General features: G+C 37.0%; 1 protein-coding gene across 15 annotated transcripts in view; it reads left to right on the top strand.

The window, feature by feature from the left end:
• Window positions 1-21392, top strand: part of unc-104 (kinesin family member unc-104) — a 120413-nt gene extending 99021 nt beyond the window's left edge. For 8 of the 15 annotated variants that reach the window (XM_069504850.1, XM_069504845.1, XM_069504855.1 and 5 more), the window contains 20 exons: window positions 1641-1778; window positions 2437-2567; window positions 2991-3179; window positions 3776-3956; window positions 4354-4444; window positions 4527-4625; window positions 5006-5215; window positions 5909-6047; window positions 6596-6716; window positions 7092-7194; window positions 7754-7934; window positions 8257-8369; window positions 9153-9212; window positions 10613-10741; window positions 11259-11388; window positions 11721-11847; window positions 12302-12503; window positions 12967-13103; window positions 13631-13732; window positions 14793-21392. In XM_069504850.1, coding sequence (XP_069360951.1) covers window positions 1641-1778; window positions 2437-2567; window positions 2991-3179; window positions 3776-3956; window positions 4354-4444; window positions 4527-4625; window positions 5006-5215; window positions 5909-6047; window positions 6596-6716; window positions 7092-7194; window positions 7754-7934; window positions 8257-8369; window positions 9153-9212; window positions 10613-10741; window positions 11259-11388; window positions 11721-11847; window positions 12302-12503; window positions 12967-13103; window positions 13631-13732; window positions 14793-14961 — 2752 coding nt within the window. In that variant the 3' untranslated portion in view covers window positions 14962-21392. The remainder of the gene's footprint in view (window positions 1-1640; window positions 1779-2436; window positions 2568-2990; window positions 3180-3775; window positions 3957-4353; window positions 4445-4526; window positions 4626-5005; window positions 5216-5908; window positions 6048-6595; window positions 6717-7091; window positions 7195-7753; window positions 7935-8256; window positions 8370-9152; window positions 9213-10612; window positions 10742-11258; window positions 11389-11720; window positions 11848-12301; window positions 12504-12966; window positions 13104-13630; window positions 13733-14792) is intronic. The other 7 variants (XM_069504856.1, XM_069504852.1, XM_069504858.1 and 4 more) reach the window with 5 other exon arrangements.
• The last annotated feature ends 1026 nt before the right edge of the window (window positions 21393-22418 follow it).

The following is a 22418-nucleotide window of genomic DNA, read 5'->3' as shown; positions in this document are numbered from 1 at the left end:
TCGGCTTAAATGTACAGGAGCAGTGCAGACTGCAGACGCATTTGCCAACCGCCCAATTAATAAATGTATAAAAAATGCCATTATTTGTTCCATTCTATGTGTATTCCATTGGCTATTTACATATATGAATATTGTCATCCGCACAGCATATGTCGTAGAAATAGTGTCATATTATGTATAGGTATCTAAGCCAAAAAATTAAATTGTTAAATCTGTTTGTGTTTACATTCCTAGCGTCTGGGTTATCATAAATTGCTAAGCTTATGTCGCACATTGATAACAAAAGTGACCCTATCCAAAATCTCGAATTTTCTATATGGCCTTTTAAAGTTCTGCGTGTAGCATTAGCAATAATTGAGCTTACAACGGCAGAGTATAAAGTGACACTATGTCACCATAGGTATTTCCCGCAGAATTACAGCTGATTTACTTATTTGTAACTCCAAGAACTATCAATTTTTGTATAATGCAATTGTTGTTTTCAATGTGCGATGTATCGGTAGGCCTACACATGAATTATGTTTAAACTATATTGTATATTTTGTGAAAAATTATTCTAATACATAATTTAGCAAAAAGCATGAAAGTTATATCATAAAAGTCAGGATCTTTGCACACGGTTATATTTTCACGTATACAAGCGCGTCAGTCGCAACAAAAATGCGCCTCGAAGAAAGCTGTTTGCACCGCTTCTGCTGTCCTGGGTTTCTTTTCTACACTTAGGCGGAAATCTTTAGAGCGTCTACTTTGACTTTTCGCAGATTTAAGACAGAGTTAAAACGAGACAAAAGTATGTCTCTGTATAAAAGTCTCATTTCAACACTATCTTAAGTCTGAGCAATGTTAAAGTGCGCTTTACAGATCTCAGCCTTAAACGTTGCTGTCCGTTCACAGTTGTATAACGCGTAAAATTTATTTGTACGGACTATACCTACTCGATACGATGTTTTTACGTTCGTAAAACGCGTGTTGACTGCAGGTGAAAATGTCACCATGTATGCAAAATGCTTTAGTCGTAAAAAATGATGAGTGTACAACATAAATCTTGTACTGTTGGAAATGAGACGAGAAACAATTTGGTTGATTTATTTTTATTATTTGCTCGCATGTGCTTTCGAAGCCTTAAGTGAATTAATTGCATGTTGTGTCGATTCATTTCTCATAATGACTACGCCGAACAAATGTAATGATTTAAAATCCATTATTAGAAATATCATGTGTCATCTGTTATTTAATTGTGTAAAACTTTACCTAGTATCACTTTCATTGCATTGCATACGGTACACAGTGAAATTCTTTTTTACACTAAAGAAGTTCGTTATTCGTTGACTATTTTTTTCCAACTGTCTTTACTGCTTTGTGTTAAAGACAGTTGGAAAAAAATAGTCAAGTCTCAGCTAAGAGGAGTGGAGAGGAGATGCGTACAGTCAACCAATCAGATTTTTAAAAGATTACGTGGTATTTTTTCGCGTCATCTATTATGAATCTGATTGTTCAACTGAACATATTTTCCTTTCCTCTCCGCTTAGGTGGAGACTGGGCATTAGCCCTTCATTGTGTAGCTAGGACATTAAAGATCTTGAATTATAGTGATACCTAATAGTTAAAGCAGAATTAAGATATGAAGGTTCTTCCAACAGACAACGTTTGGAGCTGATGCGCGAGATGTACCACAACGAAGCGGAGCTGTCTCCGACTTCACCCGATCACAATATCGAGTCGGTCACCGGTGGTGATCCGTTCTATGATAGATTCCCTTGGTTCCGTCTTGTTGGACGGTGAGTACCCCAATCTGACACAATTTCATCATCATCATCATTTCAACTCATCGCCGTTCCACGACTGGGCACGGGTCTACTCTCAGAATCAGAAGGGTCTAGTCTAGGCCATACAGTCCGTCACCAAGTGCAGATTAGCAGATTTTGAGAACATAATGAAGAATTCATACTGTACTCATAATGTTTTTCTACATTTATAAAGCAAGTTATATTTAATTGCTTAAAACACACACAACGCTGACAATCTAGAAGTGTGTGCCTAGAATCAGACATACATACACATAAATGTGTATTCATTTATCACTATTACAACTTCTGGGAGTCGTGACATTAAAAGAAATAATGTTATTGTCATAGCCCGCTAAATAATAATAATTGATAGCCGAAGATGTGTGTCTTCTACAGTTGTCAGGCTACAAGTTTTATTGAAAAACTCATTTCCAGTTTATAGGGGGGTTACTACAAGGATCACTAATAGGTCCACTTATTTTTACAATTGAAATAAACGACAAATACTCCAAAACCATATGTTTTATAAAAGAAAATTAGACAACAGACCCATGTTAATTAACTAAAAGCAAGCAACATGATTATAATGAAATATTTCCAACGATTATTCAATTAAACTATTTATGGAAATGTTATAATATCTCAACAGGAGCTTCGTGTATTTGTCGAATCTCCTGTACCCGGTTCCGCTCATTCACAAAGTGGCCATCGTGAACGAGAAGGGAGACGTGAAAGGCTACCTCCGGGTCGCCGTACAGGCAGTCATCGATGCTGAAAAAAGTATGTTCATTCTTGAAGGATTTAATAATACTTAAAGTTTTGCATGTTGATTCTATCTATAACGTCTTCAAACTACACGAACGATGTCACGGAATCAAGCTAGTTAAATAATATTTTTAAATGTTCCTAAATTATGTCACAAATCCTGTTTAAACCCATATCTTCTATATTTAGCAGGACTAAAAATATGGTGCCCTCTTTCTGCAGATAACTAACTGTACAACGGATATGGGTTAATTGCTGTGTTGATTTAATTTAAATTTTTGATAATCTGCCTCTAAAATCTTGTTTTAAACACCACAAAATTGAAGAAAATCATATTGGTTTTTGTTTTTAAAAATTAAAAACATATATAAAAATACTATAATCCTATCGAGTTAGATCTAATTGTCACTCAACAGGTTATATAATTAAAATATAAAGACAATTCTGTCGTAGATAACGCCGAATTCGCAGCTGGAGTGAAGCAATCCGCAAAGATCTCGTTCGACGACGACATAGTGCCGGCGAGGTCTAGGCTCAAAGCTATATCCAACGTGGAGAAGAACAACGCTATTAACGCTATTACTATTGAAGACAGACCTGAGCAAGACTCCAATATCAAGATTGAAGGTAAAGAACTCTTTATTTATGGATATGTTGTTCTCTTTTTGAATATAAAAAAAACAGGAAAGTTTTTTGCCAATTTAATTTCGTTTAGATTACGTACCTGGCGCAGTGGATAACGCAATGGAGTCTTATAAGTGGGTGGTCCCGGGTTAAATGCCTTTTTATTCCTTGGGGAAGAGAAAAATCCTCATAATTTAGTGCTTCATCCAGGCTACACACCATTGGGGATGTTACTCAAAAATCTCCTCCTTTATCTTTCAAGCAATACTTTTGCAAGAGTCAGAAAGGAACGATACCTGGCAGGGTCGGTTTAATAATTTATAATTTCTAAAAAGTGTCAAATATGCCAATCGTACAAGAAAAGTATTGACAAATAAAAGACATCACACAGTATAAATTATTATCATCTTGCTAGTGCCATCTCCTATGTAAGGTTGACGATCATTAAAGTGTAGCTAACATTGTTCACCGCTGCCCTAAAAAGTGTTTTTAAATTCTAAAATTTATTTGGGGGGTTTCTTTACGCCCTAAACAAATTCACCAAATTTTATGCTAAACCTTAAACAATATTTAGCAAAATTTCTGGTTTGTTTTTGTAGAACTAGCAGTGGGAGAGTGCGACGCGGACAGCGGGCGTGGAGACAGTTCCTTAGCGTCAGAGCTGAAGGAGGAAGACTTGCCAGAGCATTTGACTCTGGGTCGCGAGTTCACTTTCCGAGTAACTGTTCTTCAGGCGCATAGTGTCTCCACAGACTACGCGGACGTGTTCTGCCAGTTCAAGTGAGTGAATCACTATCCATATTATAAATGCGAAAGTGTGATTATTTGTTGGTTTGTCCTTCAATCAAGTCACAACTGAGCAATGGCTCGACGTTTTTTTTGGCATGGTTATGGTTAAAGAGTAATTTTTTATCCCAGATAATGACAGACTTCCCAAGTGATTTTTAAAAATCTTAATCCACGCAAATGAAGCCGTGGGCGTTAACTAGTGAATGAGTATCTATAGGCGTATCAATACAGCAACGAATCGAAAAGAATGGCGTTGACCATTCGCTCTCACTTACACACTATACTTGTGTACAATGCGTGAGTGAAACAGTGTGAGCAGCGCCGCTTCGTTTTGATTCATTTGTTTAATGGCACGTGTTGGATTTTTATAATGATTTTTTTATTTCAGCTTCTTGCACAGAAACGAAGATGCATTCTCAACAGAGCCAGTCAAAAACACAGGAAAGAATACACCCTTAGGATTTTATCACGTGCAAAATGTATGTATACTTTTTCAGGAATTCATTGGCAACACCAAAAATATATGAGCATTGCCAACTCAACATGCATTCGCTTTCACAGATCACAGTGCCAGTGACGAAATCATTTGTGGAATATATTAAATCACAGCCGATTGTTTTCGAAGTCTTTGGACACTACCAACAGCATCCTTTGCATAAGGTAAGATTTGTGAAAGATTTCGATTCACTCGACAATTTAGTCATGTCTCAAAGAACAATATAAAAATGCCTTAAATAAAATGAGAGCAATCAAAGTCTTAAATATATAATTAATGTAACGTCCGAGATATATCTATTACGCGTTTTTATGCATTAAATACACAAAATGGACAAGAGTTCGGACAATATTTCGAGACATTGTACCTGAATATTTGTCATTTATTTCACACTCTTAAAGGCATACTATTTGGTAACTACACTTAAATATAATGTTTGACGCATTATATTGTACGCAATGTAACTATCCATTTACTCTCACACACAAGATTATTAAAAGTAAAGACACTGAATGACGGCTCCTTACTCATGTTTTCGTACCAGGATGCCAAACAGGACGGTCCAGTAGGCAGGGCTCCACCCCGTCGCATGCTACCTCCATCTCTACCAATCTCAGCACCAGTCCGAAGCCCTAAGTGGGGCGCCGCTAGCGTGGCGCCACCCTGTTGTTCGTCACACCTGCACTCGAAACACGACCTGCTTGTGTGGTTCGAAATCTGCGAACTGGCACCTAGCGGGGACTACGTGCCTGCGGTATGTCAAATTAATGTACGGACTTTTAAATATTTTGCTAGGGTCAATTTATGACGACAGAAGATGCAAAAAAAACAAATTGATTGAACAAAAATTATTTGTGTAATTGTAAAATTGTAAGCATTACTAAGGGCTTATTTTTCAATTGCCAAATCATTCTTAACATAATCAGGAAGTAAATAAACGTTTTGACAGTTATTGCATAGGAAATCCGTGAAAGTTCTTCAGTTAGGTAATCTAACAATGAAAAAAATTGCTGTAATCCAAGACTTGAGATATTTGTCCACACTCAGTATATTTATTTTTATTGCTTAATTATTTTTCAATTGCCAAATCATTCTTAACATAATCAGGAAGTAAATAAACGTTTTGACAGTTATTGCATAGGAAATCCGTGAAAGTTCTTCAGTTAGGTAATCTAACAATGAAAAAAATTGCTGTAATCCAAGACTTGAGATATTTGTCCACACTCAGTATATTTATTTTTATTGCTTCCTAGACACTTGAGATGGCAATGATGCTACAAAATTGTGCCGAATTAAGAACCTCCTCTTGTTTGAAGTACGTTCCGAATGCCCTGCAATATTTTTCCAGCATAATTTTTCTTGAACCATTTCTCTTAAGGATTGCGTAAATTAGGCACCAGGATAGCATAAATTGTCTGAATTAGTTGTAACTAGTACCACTTTGTAGGTGGTAGAACACAGCGACGAGCTGCCTTGCCGCGGCCTGTTCCTGCTGCACCAGGGCATCCAGCGCCGCATCCGCATCACCATCCTGCACGAGCCCTCCTCCGATCTGCAGTGGACCGACGTCAGAGAGCTTGTTGTCGGTGAGTGTAATTCTGTCTATTCTTCGCGAGGTAAGACAGATCGACGGCACTCGTAATTCCCGTCAACTCTCGTAGAATTTTCCACGATGCCTGCTCTTCCGGCAACTTTTATTATGATAGGAGTTCCTACCTTTCGCACGTACCCTAGATATGCGACTTTTCTCTTCTTGATAGTTTGCAAAAGTTCATGGTTTTAAATGACGCGTCGCTGTGGCTGATTCTGTTGGTTGTCACAAGTATAGTATAACAAGTCTAAATGTGTTGTATAATGCTCCCTGCGGTCAATTATAGCACTAGATTTAGACCTGTCAATTTAGTTTAGAGATTGTATAATAAGTACAATAAAATTTGCCAGAATTTTTGGGAGAGTGTACGTATGTATGTGTGTTGTAATGACATGTTACAAAAAGAAATCTTAAAAAGTAGGTACAAAAAGGCGGTCTAAATAGTGATCTTTAGCGAGTGTTTAGTCATTGCCATCATTAAAAAATAATGATTTTTGGGATATTATTGGGGAAATACGTAACGTAACATGTACTTTTTTGTAGGGCGCATAAGAAATACGCCAGAACCAAACGAAGACACGACGGACGGCGATGAAGATGGTGCCTTGTCGCTCGGACTGTTCCCTGGAGAACGACCCAACCTAGACGATCGGGCTGTATTCAGGTATGTGATTCGGAATTTCACAACCATCTCGACCCATTCACTCATCTACATTATTCTACTGCGCACAAGTCTTCTACTCAGAATCAGAAGGACTTAGGTCATAGATTATGACGCTGACCAACAAATCAATTCAGAAAAAAATCGAATCGAAAGCTATCGACAAACGCGTGGAGAAATTTCTTTCGTCGTTTTGTCCGCGCTTTAATAGCGTGTCCCAAATATTTGTACTGAAATCTTACATTGCTGTGCAGTTGCTGTACAGTTCTGTAAATTGTCCTTGGCCTTATTCACTTGATAAAAAAATTAATTTTGGTAAATTTTTTCTTGGTCTTTATTTTCCGCGGAACTTATTCATGTTGTTATGATTGTATGTAGGTTCGAAGCGGCTTGGGACAGCAGTTTGCACGGCTCCCCTCTACTGAATCGAGTGAGCGCGAACGGCGAGGTTGTTTACATCACACTCAGCGCGTATCTAGAGGTAAGATTCTACATAAAACAATTAATTACATAACGCTTCATTATAAAAAAATTAAATAAAAGAAGTAGGTATACAAAAATCCTTGACGTAAAAAGAAGTTGACGGACGGTTAAGAATAAATTTAAAGCCTTTTTGATATCGAGTAATCATAGCTTCCAGATCGATGAATTGATGTCGATGTGGTTTGTTTTTCAGTCAGACAACAGTGTTTTGTCACAACTCATTTAAATAGTTGAAGAGAAGCTACGACCTAGGCCTGATGATGGAGTTAACAAAAAAAAAACAATTTACTTCTAGAAATTTAGATTTTTCACCTTGTACACTGCAGATACCTCAAAAACAGACAAGTCAAACGACTTCCCTGTTTGACCAAGAGGGTTATGGCCCTTAGCGGAAGAACGCTTTCCCGATAGCATTCTGTAAGACGGCTTAAACGTATGCCGACGATACAACGACAGGCTTTAGGCGATACAAGGCCTATCGTGTTGTTAGACTGCTAGAGCCTCCAGGACTTGTTGGTGTAAGGGATTTTTCACCTGACAGACATTTAATTCACCAGGTGGAGAATTGCGGCCGTCCTGCAATCATCACCAAGGACCTATCAGTGGTGGTGGTGGGTCGCGAGGCGCGGACGGGCGCGGGCCGCTCGCTGCGTCGCGCGTTGTTCGGCTCGCGAGCCGCGCGGGCTGATCGACTCACGGGATTGTATGAGCTCAGCTTACATCGGGCGCTTGAACCAGGTAAGAATTTAAGCAACTGCGAGTTGGACTCGCACACGAAAAGTTCCGTACCATTGTATTAACAAGAAATAACATTTTAATTTATTTTTAATTTATGCAAATTGGTGGCCATTTTGAAATTTTTATTATTTGTTGTTATAGCGCTAGGGGGAATAGAAATACACTGTAAAAATGTCAACTCTCTACCTATTACGATTCATGAGATACAGCCCACTAACAGACAGACGGACGGACAGTGGAGGCTTCATAAAAGGGTCCCGTTGGCCGTTGGCACCATTTCGGTTACGGAACCATAAAAATTGACCCTTATTTTGTTTGCCAGGTGTGCAACGAAGACAACGACGTGTATTAGACACGAGTGGCACATACGTGCGCGGTGAAGAGAATCTGCACGGCTGGCGTCCTCGCGGGGACTCGCTTATATTCGATCATCAGGTCAGAATTCCTCTTTTTCGAATTTAGATATTTTATAAAAGCTACTCTTAAACATTAAGCTAAGTCTCTCTAAAAAATTATACGATCTTTCAAAATCCAGAACATATTGTGTAAAGCAGTAATTTTTAAGCAATTTTAATATGGAAATTTCGTCAACGTCATTTTATTTGTAAAATATTAGGTACCTATCTACATATGTTTCGATGAACTTTGCATGTTTTGTGATTGATTGGTTTTAAATTTTTTTTTTCTTAAACTCAAAGTGTACCAAAGAAATGAGTGATATATTTGTGATACAAATTTTATTTTTAAGCTAGTAGTTTCAACATTGTTTATTTGCTACGCTGCAATACTACTTCTGATACCTATTTGAAATTTTTGGTTTTTATTTCCGAACGAATTTACTCTATAGATCGTCAACTTCTTTGACAGTGAAGTTGTCCTAAAATCAAATAAAAAATTGTCAACTCAAAACAGAAAGATATCGTAGAGAAGCTTAGAAAGTGAATTTTTAAGAAAGGTTTGGCATCATCCTAATTAGAAATAGAAAGATTTTTTATTCAAATTATCTTTAAGTTTTGAGACGTCGAATGCATCTGCCACTAGTTCAGAATGCTTTTCCAAGAAGAGCACTTATCAAAGCATACTTTTAATGGGACTATGCCACTTAATTTAATCTAGATCTGTCTTTAGAGGAATTTGACAATCTATAAAACCCCTTTCTTTCTATGAGTTTTGTTGTTTGAAATCATTAATAATTGTTTGTTTTTTCTACTCAAACAGAAACGTATCTGGCGCAAAGTGTTCTATGATTGGCCGCTGGACGTTATCGATAAATTGCAGGTCCACAAATATGTTTCCTTAGCTATTTAGTATGTGCGCAATCATCCATTCGATGTGTTCCTACTCTTATCATTCGTACTAAATAGCTACTGAAAAGTAATTTGTGTACTGATTATCAGTCCATTTCATCTATTTCACGCAAATTAGGCAAATTATATTCTTATACTTATTCTATGTATTTTAGTATTGGATTTTATTTTAAGCTTCAACAAAGGCGCATCTACATCGTTATTAATTTCTATGGCTTTATTTAAACTAATGTATAAGTAGTAGCTATATCTAATAAGCTTTTATAATTATATAATACTATGACATATACTACATAATAATAACAATAGGACAGTGATCCTATAAGGATTCCGTTTTTCCTTTTGAAGTATGGAACCCTAAACATAGATTTCGTCTTCCATAGCAGAATTTTAAAATTCGGCTCGGGAGGGACCACTGGGTCTTTACTCTTCAGCAGGCGCTGGGCCTGGGTCTGGACCTAGAGGCCTGCCTATAGAGGCAGTTGCCTACATTGCTTATATATCTAGTCCGGAACTGTACACCACTTGTTAAAAAAATCCCAAAAGATACAATAACGATAACACTTTTAAAAAACGCTGACAATGCGAAATGATTCTATTGTTCCTATTAAAATAGTCACAACCATTGCATATTTTGGTTGGTGGTATAATTTTATTTATCGATAACGTCCTATCGTATGTATGTCATTTCACTGCTGCAGTGTAGAATCGCCCTTCCAAATTGTTTCAATCTGTAAACTTGTTAAATCCATCCGCTTAAATCGCTTACAGTATTTACATACACATTTATATTCCTTACAAATTCACGCTTGATCATGTATTATGTTAGCTTTATAAACTTATCTTAGTACTAATTAAATTAAATATGATAATCATCTAAATATATAAAAGGAAAAGGCGACTGACTGACTGACTGACTGATCTATCAACGCACAGCTCAAACCACTGGACGGACCGGGCTGAAATTTGGCATGCAGATAGCTGTTATGACGTAGGCATCCGCTAAGAAAGAGTTTTTGAAAATGCAACCCCTAAGGGGGTGAAATACGGGCTTGAAATTTGTATAGTCCACGCGGATGAAGGCGCGAGCATAAGCTAGTTGTAAATATAAGAAAGAAGATAAAATCTTGAATAGTTGTCACAGCATCTTAATTTTAAATTGACTGATGCAGACCTGAACCTCAACTGTAGTTTGATTAAACATGACCAAGTTTTTTAACAAGTTGCACCAGTCAAGCTAGAAGAAAATACCATTTTTGTTTATGAACCACATCTTATTAGAAACAATCTTTACGTTTTGCTTTATCTAGCTAATATGTATCTACTTGTACTTTGTGAGATGAGTACTGTAATACAGATGTAATATTTCAGTGGGAACTAGAAAAGATGACTAGACTAGAGCAAGTCGGTCGAACACGACACTTCCTGGCGCTTCGCGAGCGTCTGCGACACGGACACGAAAATACGGTTGCACCTAACGACTTTACGAAAACAGAGAAGGTATGTCTCTTTTCTTTATAAGCCTTTATTTATACATTGTTAGACACAGGCCTCCTCATGCGCTTGCCATTCTTCCCGGTATTGGCCGAGTCTCCTCTAAGTTATTCGCGCAGACTTGGTGATATCGTCGGACCAACGAGATATCCGGATGGTTTCTTTTACCGGTACAAGGTCTCTATTCAGCAAACGCTTCCACCCGTCATCTATGGTCCTACAGACATGCTATGCCTTGTATGGCAACAATACAACCACGGATTCTCGCAAAACTGCTAAATTAGAAGGTGTGAGACTAGTGCTATGCTTGGCATGATATTTAGGTTCGCCAATATTGAGATTGGAATTGAGTGCAATAATGATATTTAAAAAAAATTGACTTGAACCAAAATACAGTCTCCGGAAAAATTTTCAACACCATTGGCAGTTGAGAGTTTCTACTTAAAATAACTTACAGCTCTCGCTACGAGTTAAATTGTATTAATATTAATTTAGTGTGATAATAACTATTTGTTTATCGTAGGAGGTGAGCAATATGGCAGCCAAGGCAGCGTCGGAGTGTGCGCACGCGCGCGACGAGTCCGTATATGAGCCGTGGGAAATGAGTCCCAAAGAAAAAGAGGTCGCCTCCAAATTCCTCAAACTCATACAGGGTGAGTACATAATACTTTTTTTTAAAAGAATATTAGCCATGTTAAATGACTAATATTCCCCTTTCCTCTCCAACTAAGCGTCAGGCTTGTGCTAGGAGTAGATACGACAATAGTGCAACGGGCGGGGTTTGAACCGTCGACCTTTCAGTTTTCAGTCCACTCCTTTACCGGTTGAGCTATTGAGGCTCTTATATTGGCCAAAACCCGTATATTTAGAAAAAAAAAAGATCAAAGAGAAAGAAGAATATTCTTTGGGGCACAAATTTATCTAATTCATCACGCCATTGTCGTCTCGGTTGCTAACTCTGCAATTAAAAATTTGATTGTCACAGGAAGGATAGGTGGCAACAAGGAGGTAGAGACTGCAGTATCGCCCGCGACGCCGGTCGACGAGGGAGTATCAGCAGACATCTCTACCCCCAGTCTCCTGTCCTCAATACACAGTGCCAGCAGCTTCGAGTGAGTATTTTACCTACAACCTTTGTAAATCACACCCAAGATGATTAATTATATTAGTAACCTATTTACGATATTATTACGATATTTGATTACCATTGTGTACCTCTCACTATGCTGTTTTTCAAAAATCCCGTGAGCTTATGGTTAATGTTCCAGATTGCTTAGACATTTTAAAATAACTACCCTGAAATCTAGTGTTAACGTTTTTAATTGAGATCATTATGGTTAAAAGGCATTTAAAAGGGCCATTATAATATATGGAATGGAATAGTAATTGAGTATTCGTAATACTTAATTCGGACATTTATTATTTACCTTCATTTCTTGGAGAAACCTCTACCTCTCCCTCGGTTCATACCTGTTTAATTTAGTAGTGGGACAGGATTTGGTACAGTGACAGTTCGGAAAATTATCTTTGTAAAGAACTTTCTTCAAAGAGATTCTTTGTTCACAGGCTATGCTCGCCGGAACGAGCTTTGCTGGAGAAGGCCGCGGGCGCGTGGGGACTAGCGGGCGTGCACGGTAGTATTGCCGCGAGTGCGGGCGCGCTCTTCGTGCCCGATTGTGAAGAAGTACGGGTGTCAGCCGCTGTGGCGCGCCGCGGCTACCTCAACGTACTGCAACACGGCACGCATGGCTGGAAGAAGCGCTGGCTGGTGAGTGTACAGCTTTACACGAGAGGTTTTGTCCTCCATAATGCAGTGAAGGAGCTACGCTTGCTGGAGCGAACGTAAATTGCAACGTTTATTACGGATAATAACTTCTTAATTCTGATGATACGAATTTTTTGACATGGATACTTTACATTATGCATAAGTTGTTAAAGATGATGAATTCTAGGAGTTATACCAGCCACACGACTGAACACTTTTAAAAATGGCTTTAATTTTTTCCTTTACTTGTGCTATAAGACCTATCTACCTGCCAAATGTCATGATCCTAAACGGGAAGTACCTACCCAACAGATTTTCTCGACAGACACGACAGACGGACGGATAGATAAACCGACAGATAGACTGACAGACAGACCACGAAGTGATCCTATAAGGGTTCATTTTTCCCTTTGATGTACGGAACCCTAAAAATAAGTGCTCAATACCACTTTAACGTTTTGTATAGGTGGTTCGGCGGCCATACGTGTTCATCTACCGCGACGAGCGCGACCCGGTGGAGCGCGCAGTCATCAACCTCGCCAACGCGCACGTGGAGTACTCAGAGGACCAGGAGCAGATGGTCCGCATGCCCAACACCTTCAGGTAAGCTATACCAGAGAATTTGTTCTGAACTCTGGCTAGCGCTACTTTGCGCGGAAATTTTGCGGTGGAACGCTGAATTAACCTTAAATGAAAATCCATAAAATTCTGGAAACCAGCCATGCAAAAATCTTAATTATTTTAATGTATCCCTTAATAAGACGAATGGATAAGTCAAAACTATAACACCAGAATCTGTTGCTTTGTTGTTGACACGTCTCAAAGATTTTGAGAGAGAATTGAAGGCCTGCTTATTGAGACAATTCAATCTATTTTTTATTTTTTATTTTTTTAATCACCAAATAAGAATTTAGTGAATATAGTGAGAAAAATACAAGGTTGCTTTACATAAAAATTTATTCTATTGGTATTTTTAAGTGATTTCCAATTTTCCAGTTTGAAATCCTCTTATTCTCCATAAACATTAATGGATCTCGTCCATTTTGAGCTGATCTAATTCTCCATTATTGATTATACAGCTTCCCGAAAAGCGTGTATAACGTTCAACAAAAAAAAATTGTTTATTTCAGTGTGGTGAGCAAGGAGCGTGGATACCTACTCCAGACCCTCGGGGACAAGGAAGTTCACGACTGGCTCTACGCCATCAACCCATTGCTCGCCGGGCAGATTAGGTGAGCAGTCCTTCCTTCGTATAACAAACTCGCGAGCAAAGAATCAGGATCATAACAATGTTTCAATCCGAATTCTTTGTTCGCCAGTTTATATCCTTGAGAACCTTTATATCAAGTTAGATTAATTAATTTATCAAATGTTTTGACTTTTCTAAATTTCTACGGCTACCTCGTGGTGTTGAGACTTTACTCAACTTACTGTCCAATATTATACCTACTTAAACTACTGAACAGATAAATCATATAGTATTATCGGATTTCTTCTTTTTGTCTTACGTGAGTACGAGAAAATGCATTATTGGTATATCCTTCAACAAACAAGGATTTCGGGTTCGACTCCCGTCCTCTTGTTCTTCGGAGAACAAAAATATTATGAGGCAATTTCCCCTAGAGAAAATTTGTGATTTAGAGTTCATGCGTACATTTTTTAACTACTAGGTAGGTACTTACCTACATTATTTTTTAACTCGGTGTAGCATCACGTAGGATTGGGCCAATTTATCATCATTTCTTTACTGGGTCAAAATAACAATCGAATCTGGGACTTCGAAAATTATAGGTATTACTATGCCAATTTTATCCAAATCAGAGGGCAATTCATACTAATACTAGAAAAATGAAAGAGTATCTGTCTGTCTGTTCCCTTTTCAACAACCGTGGAACCGACCTTGAAAGATAAAGAAATTGCTTTGCAACCTGGAGACAGGCAAAGGATTTTTTTCCAAATCAAAGAGTTTCGACGTGAATCTTAAAAATCCAAGCTTCTGAAATCGTCGGCATTAGTGTAATCAATGTTTGTTTGTTGGTTTGTCCTTCAATCACGCCGCAACGGTGCAACGGATTGACGTGATTTTTTGCATGGGTAAAAATAAAGACCTGGAGTGACATAGGCTACTTTTTATCCCGGAAAATCAAAGAGTTCCCACGGGGTTTTTAAAAACCTAATTCCATGCGAACGAATTTGCGGGCATCAGCTAGTTAAACATAAGATAGTAGCAATAGCTAGACGATAAGACTGATGAGCCAGCCAGCTCGGCCCATATGTGTATCACGCGTGAAGGTGTGGCGCAGGTCGCGGTCAGCGCGCCGCCCCCGCGCGCCCGACGCGCCGCCGCTGTGTGCATGAGACCTCACCATGGAGTCTATCCTCGTTTTTTAAGTGCGTCGCCGACGGACGGATATACGCGCACAGACCGCTCCGCGCCGTGCGCGCCTCGCATAGATATTAACACGGCCCCTAAACTGTTGTAACTCGTGTCTTGCTCGGTGTGTGACGGACCTTCCAGATCAGCGGATCTAGACCCCAACACACTTAATATTAGTCTGTAATTAAAAGTGACGCGCATCTCGTACAAACGTAGACGTGTTATAGGGTCGTATACGCGCAAGTTTCTTCGGCGGAATCTATATTGCCTGCTTCTAATTGACCCACTGACTGGTTCATTCGAGCGTTCAATTTTTAGAAGCGCGGAATGTAGCGCATAGGCAAGCGCATAAGTATACTAAACGCGCTGGAAAAACGCTAGTGTATTTACGTAACGCAGCCCTTGTATTACAAAATTGTTAAAGTCAGGTATCTAGTATGATCGCATAGCGTGCCGCGCTTAGTTAAGATCTTTGTCTGCAATCACGGTTGTCTTGTTAAAATCCATGATTGTGGTCAGAATAAAGTCCAAAGATTGATTGTGTGTGTGTGATTGTGTGGTATTGATTCTCGGCGTTGGAATGACGGATTGAACTTAAAAATCTTTTCATATCAGACTGATGCTGGAATTAACGGCCGCCACCGAGCAAACGTTAAACATTGTATTGTATACGCAAGATTCTGTGACTGGTTTGGTAGAAAGATTAACGATAATAATGTTTAAGTATTTATTTATTTAAAAAATCAGTGAAATAGATCAATTATACATAATATAATATTACGTTGCATTCCACTAATAAGGGTTGTTAGAAAAATGGATTACCAGTGGAATATTATGTGCCCTGGTTGGGGCCACAGATTAATAAAAATAGTTCAATACATATAGTTTTATTTTACATTTTTTAAACTATCGTTCTGAATTTACTATTATACTCAAAGAATCAATTAATTTAGCATATCTCAACTATTATAAACAGTACTATTGTATATTATTGAGGCATTAAATGCTATATACGGTCTATACGTAAATATTAATATGTGTGTTTTATACTTTTACAATGTTCATAATATCGCATCTCTACATCAAAACTGTTTCAATTCAAAAAACTTTTGATTATAACCTCGGTTTTAGATCCCTGACACAATTATCTACGGGTTAACTGAGCTAACTTTGCTGTGTAATATTCTTTTTTTTTTTTATTTTTTTTTTTTTTATTTTTTAATTTATTATCAAATAAAAATACATACAAATAAAAGCTTAAACTAAAAACACCGAAAAAACCACAGAGGTTTGTCCTCGGTGCCTATCTGCAACGAAGATACCTATTAACTCATTACTTAAAAGAAATAATCTACAGTAGGTATATAACGCGAAGAATCACGTAAGTATGTAACATAATATTATAATCGTGAGTAGGTTTATTAAATTTATTAGGTGAATAGGATTAGCACTAATATAAATAATTATATAATCTACATAGACACAAAAGACTCAGCCATCTAACTTTGCTAAAAAATATTCTTTTAATTTATACTTAATGTTTTTAATATCTATTTTTTTAATCAGCGTTGGAGGTAGTTCATTTATGAATCGCGGAACCAAGTACGCGGTGGTTCGCTCGCCGTAAGTATTGTTAGCGCGCGTAGTGTGCAGGCGGTTAGCCGTCATCACACGCGTCTGTACAGGATGTTCTATTTTTCGGAGTATCTTCTCGTTGAAGAACTCCTCCTTTAGTAATGAGCATTTAAACTGTTCCTGAACGGGTAATGTTTTACAATGTTTAAATAGCCCTAGTTCATTGCCGTCGTATTTCGATTTAATGGAACTAGAGACAATAGTTTTTAAAATTCTTAACTGTAACTTATATATATTATTGAGGTAAGTTTTATAAGTTCGACCGTAGCTACTGAGACCATATTGTACGTAGGTTAGAGCAAACGAGTTATATAGCATTAATTTGGTTTTAAATGGAATCCGTCGATTCAAGACAATTATAATTCAAAGCACACTGTTCCTTTTGAATCGTTTTTTATAATTTCAATTTTCTCTGTACCTACATTATAAAAGATAAGTTTTATTAGTTTCTCAAAAAGGTTTTTGATGTAGGGACGCGATATGTAGTTTTAAATCGTCGGTCATGTGTGAGTTGGGACCAAACCGGTGCACCGATAGCGGGAATTGGGTAAAATACTATTTACAATTTGATGAACAATAACTATTGAACCTTTTTAAGCGGGCTGTTTTAATATCTACTGTAGGACGCACAACTATTGCAATAAGTTTTTTTATCTGTGTATTTTTAACAGTATATAAATGTTATGGTCTTTGCACCGCTACCTTTTGAATATTTCTTGCCAAATATTGAAAAGAAAATCATTAGTAAAGAATTTCATTAGTTTTAACATGAGAAACTAGATAAGCGGAAACATCTTGCCCATTCATTTATTTTATAGTATTCTGTATCCATATGGATGGATTAAGTAGAAATCTCAATTAACTCTAAGCTTAATTAATAGTTTTAAGTTGATCGGTGCAAGGACTTAAATCAAATATGCCAATTTTATGTAAATCTTTTTTTTTGTATAATAAATTTCGTGCAATAACTATTAGGTCGTTCAAATGTTGCGCACAAAAACAGACTTTGTCGGCGATGTCTCTCTAATCAAAACCAATGGACTCCATAATGTACCGCGAGGAAATCTCAATGTACTATGAAATGACAAATTATTGAAAATATGTATTTTAGATTCTCCCCTAATGTTACATACAATAATTATGTAATTTAACTTGTATATACGTATGACCCGAACGGTAGATTATTATATTTTGAAGCTCCTAAGAGCCAAGTTCGTAATGTCATACGTAACGTTTGATTTCACCCTAGTGTTGATTGTAAATACATAATAATAATTTAATGGCAACGTAGTTAAATGTAGACTACGCGTTTCAATAAAAAAAATTGCTGCATGTGCGACCAGAATAATTTTAATGTAATAAATAATAATTATTTATAATTTGTTTGTGATTGTTTATATCATTTTCTAATCAATAAGGCTGGAAATATACTTGTAACACGCCACTCGACTCAGCGTTATTTGATGCATGTTGAGTTAATTCTTAAGTGAAGTGACCACTAGCAATAAAACTTGCAGAAGTCAGCTCTGACGAGTCACTTGCAATGTGTAAACACTTGCAAGTCAGTTTCTGCAAGTAATGTATACTAAAACTTGCTGAAATAGGTATACTTGCTGCGAGTGTTTACGCACTACAATTGACTTGTCAACTGTCTTCTGCTTTTATTGCTAATAATAAATCATTGTATTTAAATAGATTGCAGGTAGTATATTAATATACCTACACTTCAACCATCCGACAACATGTTGTTTTTAATGTCGGTAGTGTGTTTCTAGTTATGTATAAATACTAAGGTTACACGATTTGATTTAACCCTACACGCGTCTTCTTTGTTCGAGTCGAGTGGCGAGTTATAGGCTGAAATCTCTAGAGTGTATGACTTGCTCAGACTTCAGCCAGTGTTAAAACGAGACAGCGTTATATCGCTGGCATATATCTGTCTCGTTTTAACTGAAACTTAAGTCTGAGCAAACTCAAAGCACGCTCTATAGATTTCAGCCATAGTGTCTGGCTCATAAATAAGAAATAATTTATAATTTTATGAAATGGATTGTATAAAGTAGGTTAAATGTGATGTTACCGGTGTAGTGTCACAATAATATAATGTTACGTTGGTACCATTCGTTGTCTGGGTCCACATTTGTGTCATTTTGCTGAACAGTAAACGGCCAAAAGTAATGTACATCGACTTTTAGAAGGAGATAGCAGATTTGTAGAGCGCTGTCTCTGTCGTTGAGATCGATAAAACGTCATATAGGTATGAGTGACAGAGACTCTAAAAGCCGAAATGTCATTCTAAAGGCCGATCTAAATTACTTTCGGCCGCGTACTGTCTGTTGTCACTGTTACGCGTTACGAAGGCAAAGCGACATTGATAGAACTCGAGTCAGAACACAATTCTGACTCGAGTTCACAGAAATAAAAAAAAAAAAGATATCGATAAGTGCAATAAAAATACATTTAAATTTTGCATGTCAAATTTCGCCGCGAAAACGCTACCCGCCATCTTTTTAGATTCATGAGACTTTTTAGGGTCATGTCATAACGTCAAACGTATTGGTAAACAACGGTGTTTTCTTAGTGAAATACATTACACTTTCAATCTATGTGACGTCACAGTCGGAATTAACATGGCGGCTACGGTATCAAACGTTTTGGATATTAATGTGGAACAGATAAAAAAGTGAAATCTTTAAAATGAATTATAAAATTCAGTATATAATTTTATAAACTGAAATTAACATTTTTCGATTGCTAATTGCTATAAGTAATACCATCTTGTTTATACATTTTTTAGATTTTAGTCTCGCTTGGTGTAAAATACCGTATTTTTCCAAATTTAACGAACGATCGTGATAGGTACATGTCAGACGACGCTACAGTGAACAATACACCAAAATGATACAAATGTCCACTGTCCAGCCTTACAAATCATTCCGAACAATGTCTAGTCATGTACTCTGTAGGTACATTGTATGTGATAGAATATAGTCCCATAGGTACAATGCTGTGCTGCGAACAATCACCAAGTAGTTTGTTATATAAATGTTTCGGTGTTATGTTATATACGCGTGTAATCGTTCACTTTCTTCACACCCACTCGAATAAGGGCGGAATTAGACGGTTCATGTTCTGACATTTCTAGTGAAAGATGAATGATGAAAGACAATCACAAAATGTCCAATGAAAGATGGACTTATAATACTTATGACGCTTTATCGATGCGGCGTCAAACGATAGTGAACCATCTAATGCCGACACAAGCAATTAGCTCAATGTAAGGGATAGTTTACACCTGCTGTTTGACAGTACTAAGAGATTTTGACAGTTTTCCCGGTCGAAAAACTTGTTTGGTGTAAGCTAGGCCTAACGTACCAGATGACAATTTATCACGTAGTTAGAGTAATTGATGTGACCATAGGTTTATATTACTTTTGTATGTCATTTCCTTTTCGATATTTTCTATATCTACGATTCGGATATGATTCTTAATCTTGTTACCGCTTCGGTGTTAAATTAAATAATCGTTACTAACTATCGCTTATAGGTGACTATTTTACAAAATAAAAATCATAATTATTATATAATTATTCTATCCCAAAACGACTTTGTAAGCTTAAGTAAACTTTAGTGATTGTAAATAAATTGACGTCTTTAAATAATAGTTCGTTTGGTACAATATGAGTTACAGATTAACTAGGAAAAATTTATAAACCTAAAATTGCTTTCTTCTATGTTCTAAAGTCCAATCACCGGCTTGCATCCCGATTTCGTAGACGATACTCGGCTAAACACTAGAATATTCTGGTAATAACTTAGCATAGACAATATAGATGTAAGATCAAAAGTATTATCCAAAAATTAGACAGCTGTGTGTTATTGAATATTTCTTAAAATATTTATATAAAAAAATACAATAATATAATTAATCGTCGTCGAGGAAAACTGTTTTTTGAAATTAAATTTTGAGCCGCAGCGCATCGTCATATATTTTCTTTTTACATTCTATTGTCGGTGGTTTTAGAGAATTTTGACGATGTGCTTTTATTTCTTCACAAAACGTCCCTTTCAGTAAAAGTTGTAATTATAATAATTATCTTCTGTCCAAAATTGGTTCTTACCACAAATATATTGCTATAAATATTATTACTCCCGTTGAGATATCGAATGATGGAATGAATCTATTTAATATTTACAATTATCTTTTCTAGTCATTTATTTTAAAACATTCCAAAGTCGTAAATTCCTTTTTTTTCTATCTAGCGTAATGTATTTTGCAAAGCAAAATGACGTATATCTTTTTGGAGAATGAAAGGGCAACACGATAGTGCCGGGCGTTGGATGTAATATATTATTAGTTCTATTTTATGAAAGGAAAAATTCGTTTGCATAGCTTCGTTTAGTTATATTTTTCTAGTTCAAAAAGATCTTTTTAAATTAGAGATAACAGCTTAAGCTGGATTATATATATTTTTATAGAGTGTACTCTAAAAGCTATACTGTTATTTTTATAGGAATAGCTGTTTTTTCTATTTTTACGTTCACTGTTTTGTGTAATTTACGTTTTAAGTACCTATTACTCGGGAATGTAGTGGGGGAGGGGAGGGGGAAGGGCTTGTAAGGGTTTAGTTCGCGCGCAAGGCGTGTTCAGAGGCGGCGCCACTCTCGCCGTTCTTGTGATTTCGATAGTGATTGTTGTCTGTTGGGCGAGAATGATATTTGAGGAATTATATATTCTATGTATAATTTATGAATTTCATTCAATTTATGGAGTTAAGAACAATGTAATAATTGGTAATATTACTCATTGCTCTAAATGTACTATCAAAATATATTATACACAGTGTTAAAGGTCATAAATAAAATGCTTTGAAAATTTCCATATTCTTGTTTCTTTTATTAAAATCATCATCACCCTTTTTATGGCGGGGTTGGGTAAAATCCCATTTTTCAGGCATCGCTTTGAACTTGACAAAATGGAGATAATCAAGTTGCTTCGCAAAACAGGACAGGCAATGGCATATCCAGCGTAATTATATAGATAGTTATGGAGGTCAGTGTTCCAGTCACAGAAAATACTAAAGCTTGAAACAAACTATGGGGAGTCGCGGCTTACGGACATGCATTTGTGCATAGTCATTTGGAACGCAGAGCTTGGATGATCTCTCGGACGTCCGAGCGCTCAAAGTTACGTCTGCCAGTTTGCATAGTTCAGTGTAGGTACCTCCTACGTTTTATCTACATCATAAAACAGACATAATGACAGGACAGACAAGGCTCTTTTGGCACTTGAATAACATTGACACGGGGGTCTTTTGGAGAACAAAGGCTTAGACTATTAAACAAAAACAAAGTGACAACGTTAGTTCCGATTTTCGCCACGCGCCAAAAGGGCCTTGTCGCACTGTGTATAAATCGCGGCTGTCAGCCGCGTCCTATAGTTTCTATCCGCCTTGACTTGATTTGACTCAACAAGCTCGCTGGCCAGTATAAGTTCCGCAAATTGCTATTGCGCTGGAATCATGTCTCACTATCATCGAAATGACGTCATTTGACGTATATTTAAGTAAAAATCGTTACCATCAGCTCGAAACTTCAGTCTAGTGCTGACGTCACTAAAATGGCGGCCACGCGAATTAGCAATTTGCGGGACTTATACTTGTACACGCACAGAGTAGGCTAGACGGGCAGCAGTTGATCGGATTTTTTCCCCAGATTGTCCGATAAATCGAACTAACAGAAGGGAATAGATGACAAAAAAATATGCTATCGTGCCCTTGTGATATGAAATGAAATTCGATACAAGAAATAATTAATTGATCCGGTGGGAAAGGCAAAACCAAAAACTTTTTTATATCATGTAAGACACGCTTTTATTACGTATTATCACAATATTGACATAGCTA

This window comes from Maniola hyperantus, chromosome 19, assembly GCF_902806685.2.
Source record: "Maniola hyperantus chromosome 19, iAphHyp1.2, whole genome shotgun sequence".
NCBI lineage: Eukaryota > Metazoa > Arthropoda > Insecta > Lepidoptera > Nymphalidae > Maniola > Maniola hyperantus.
This window is presented reverse-complemented; position numbering and strand designations above follow the sequence as displayed.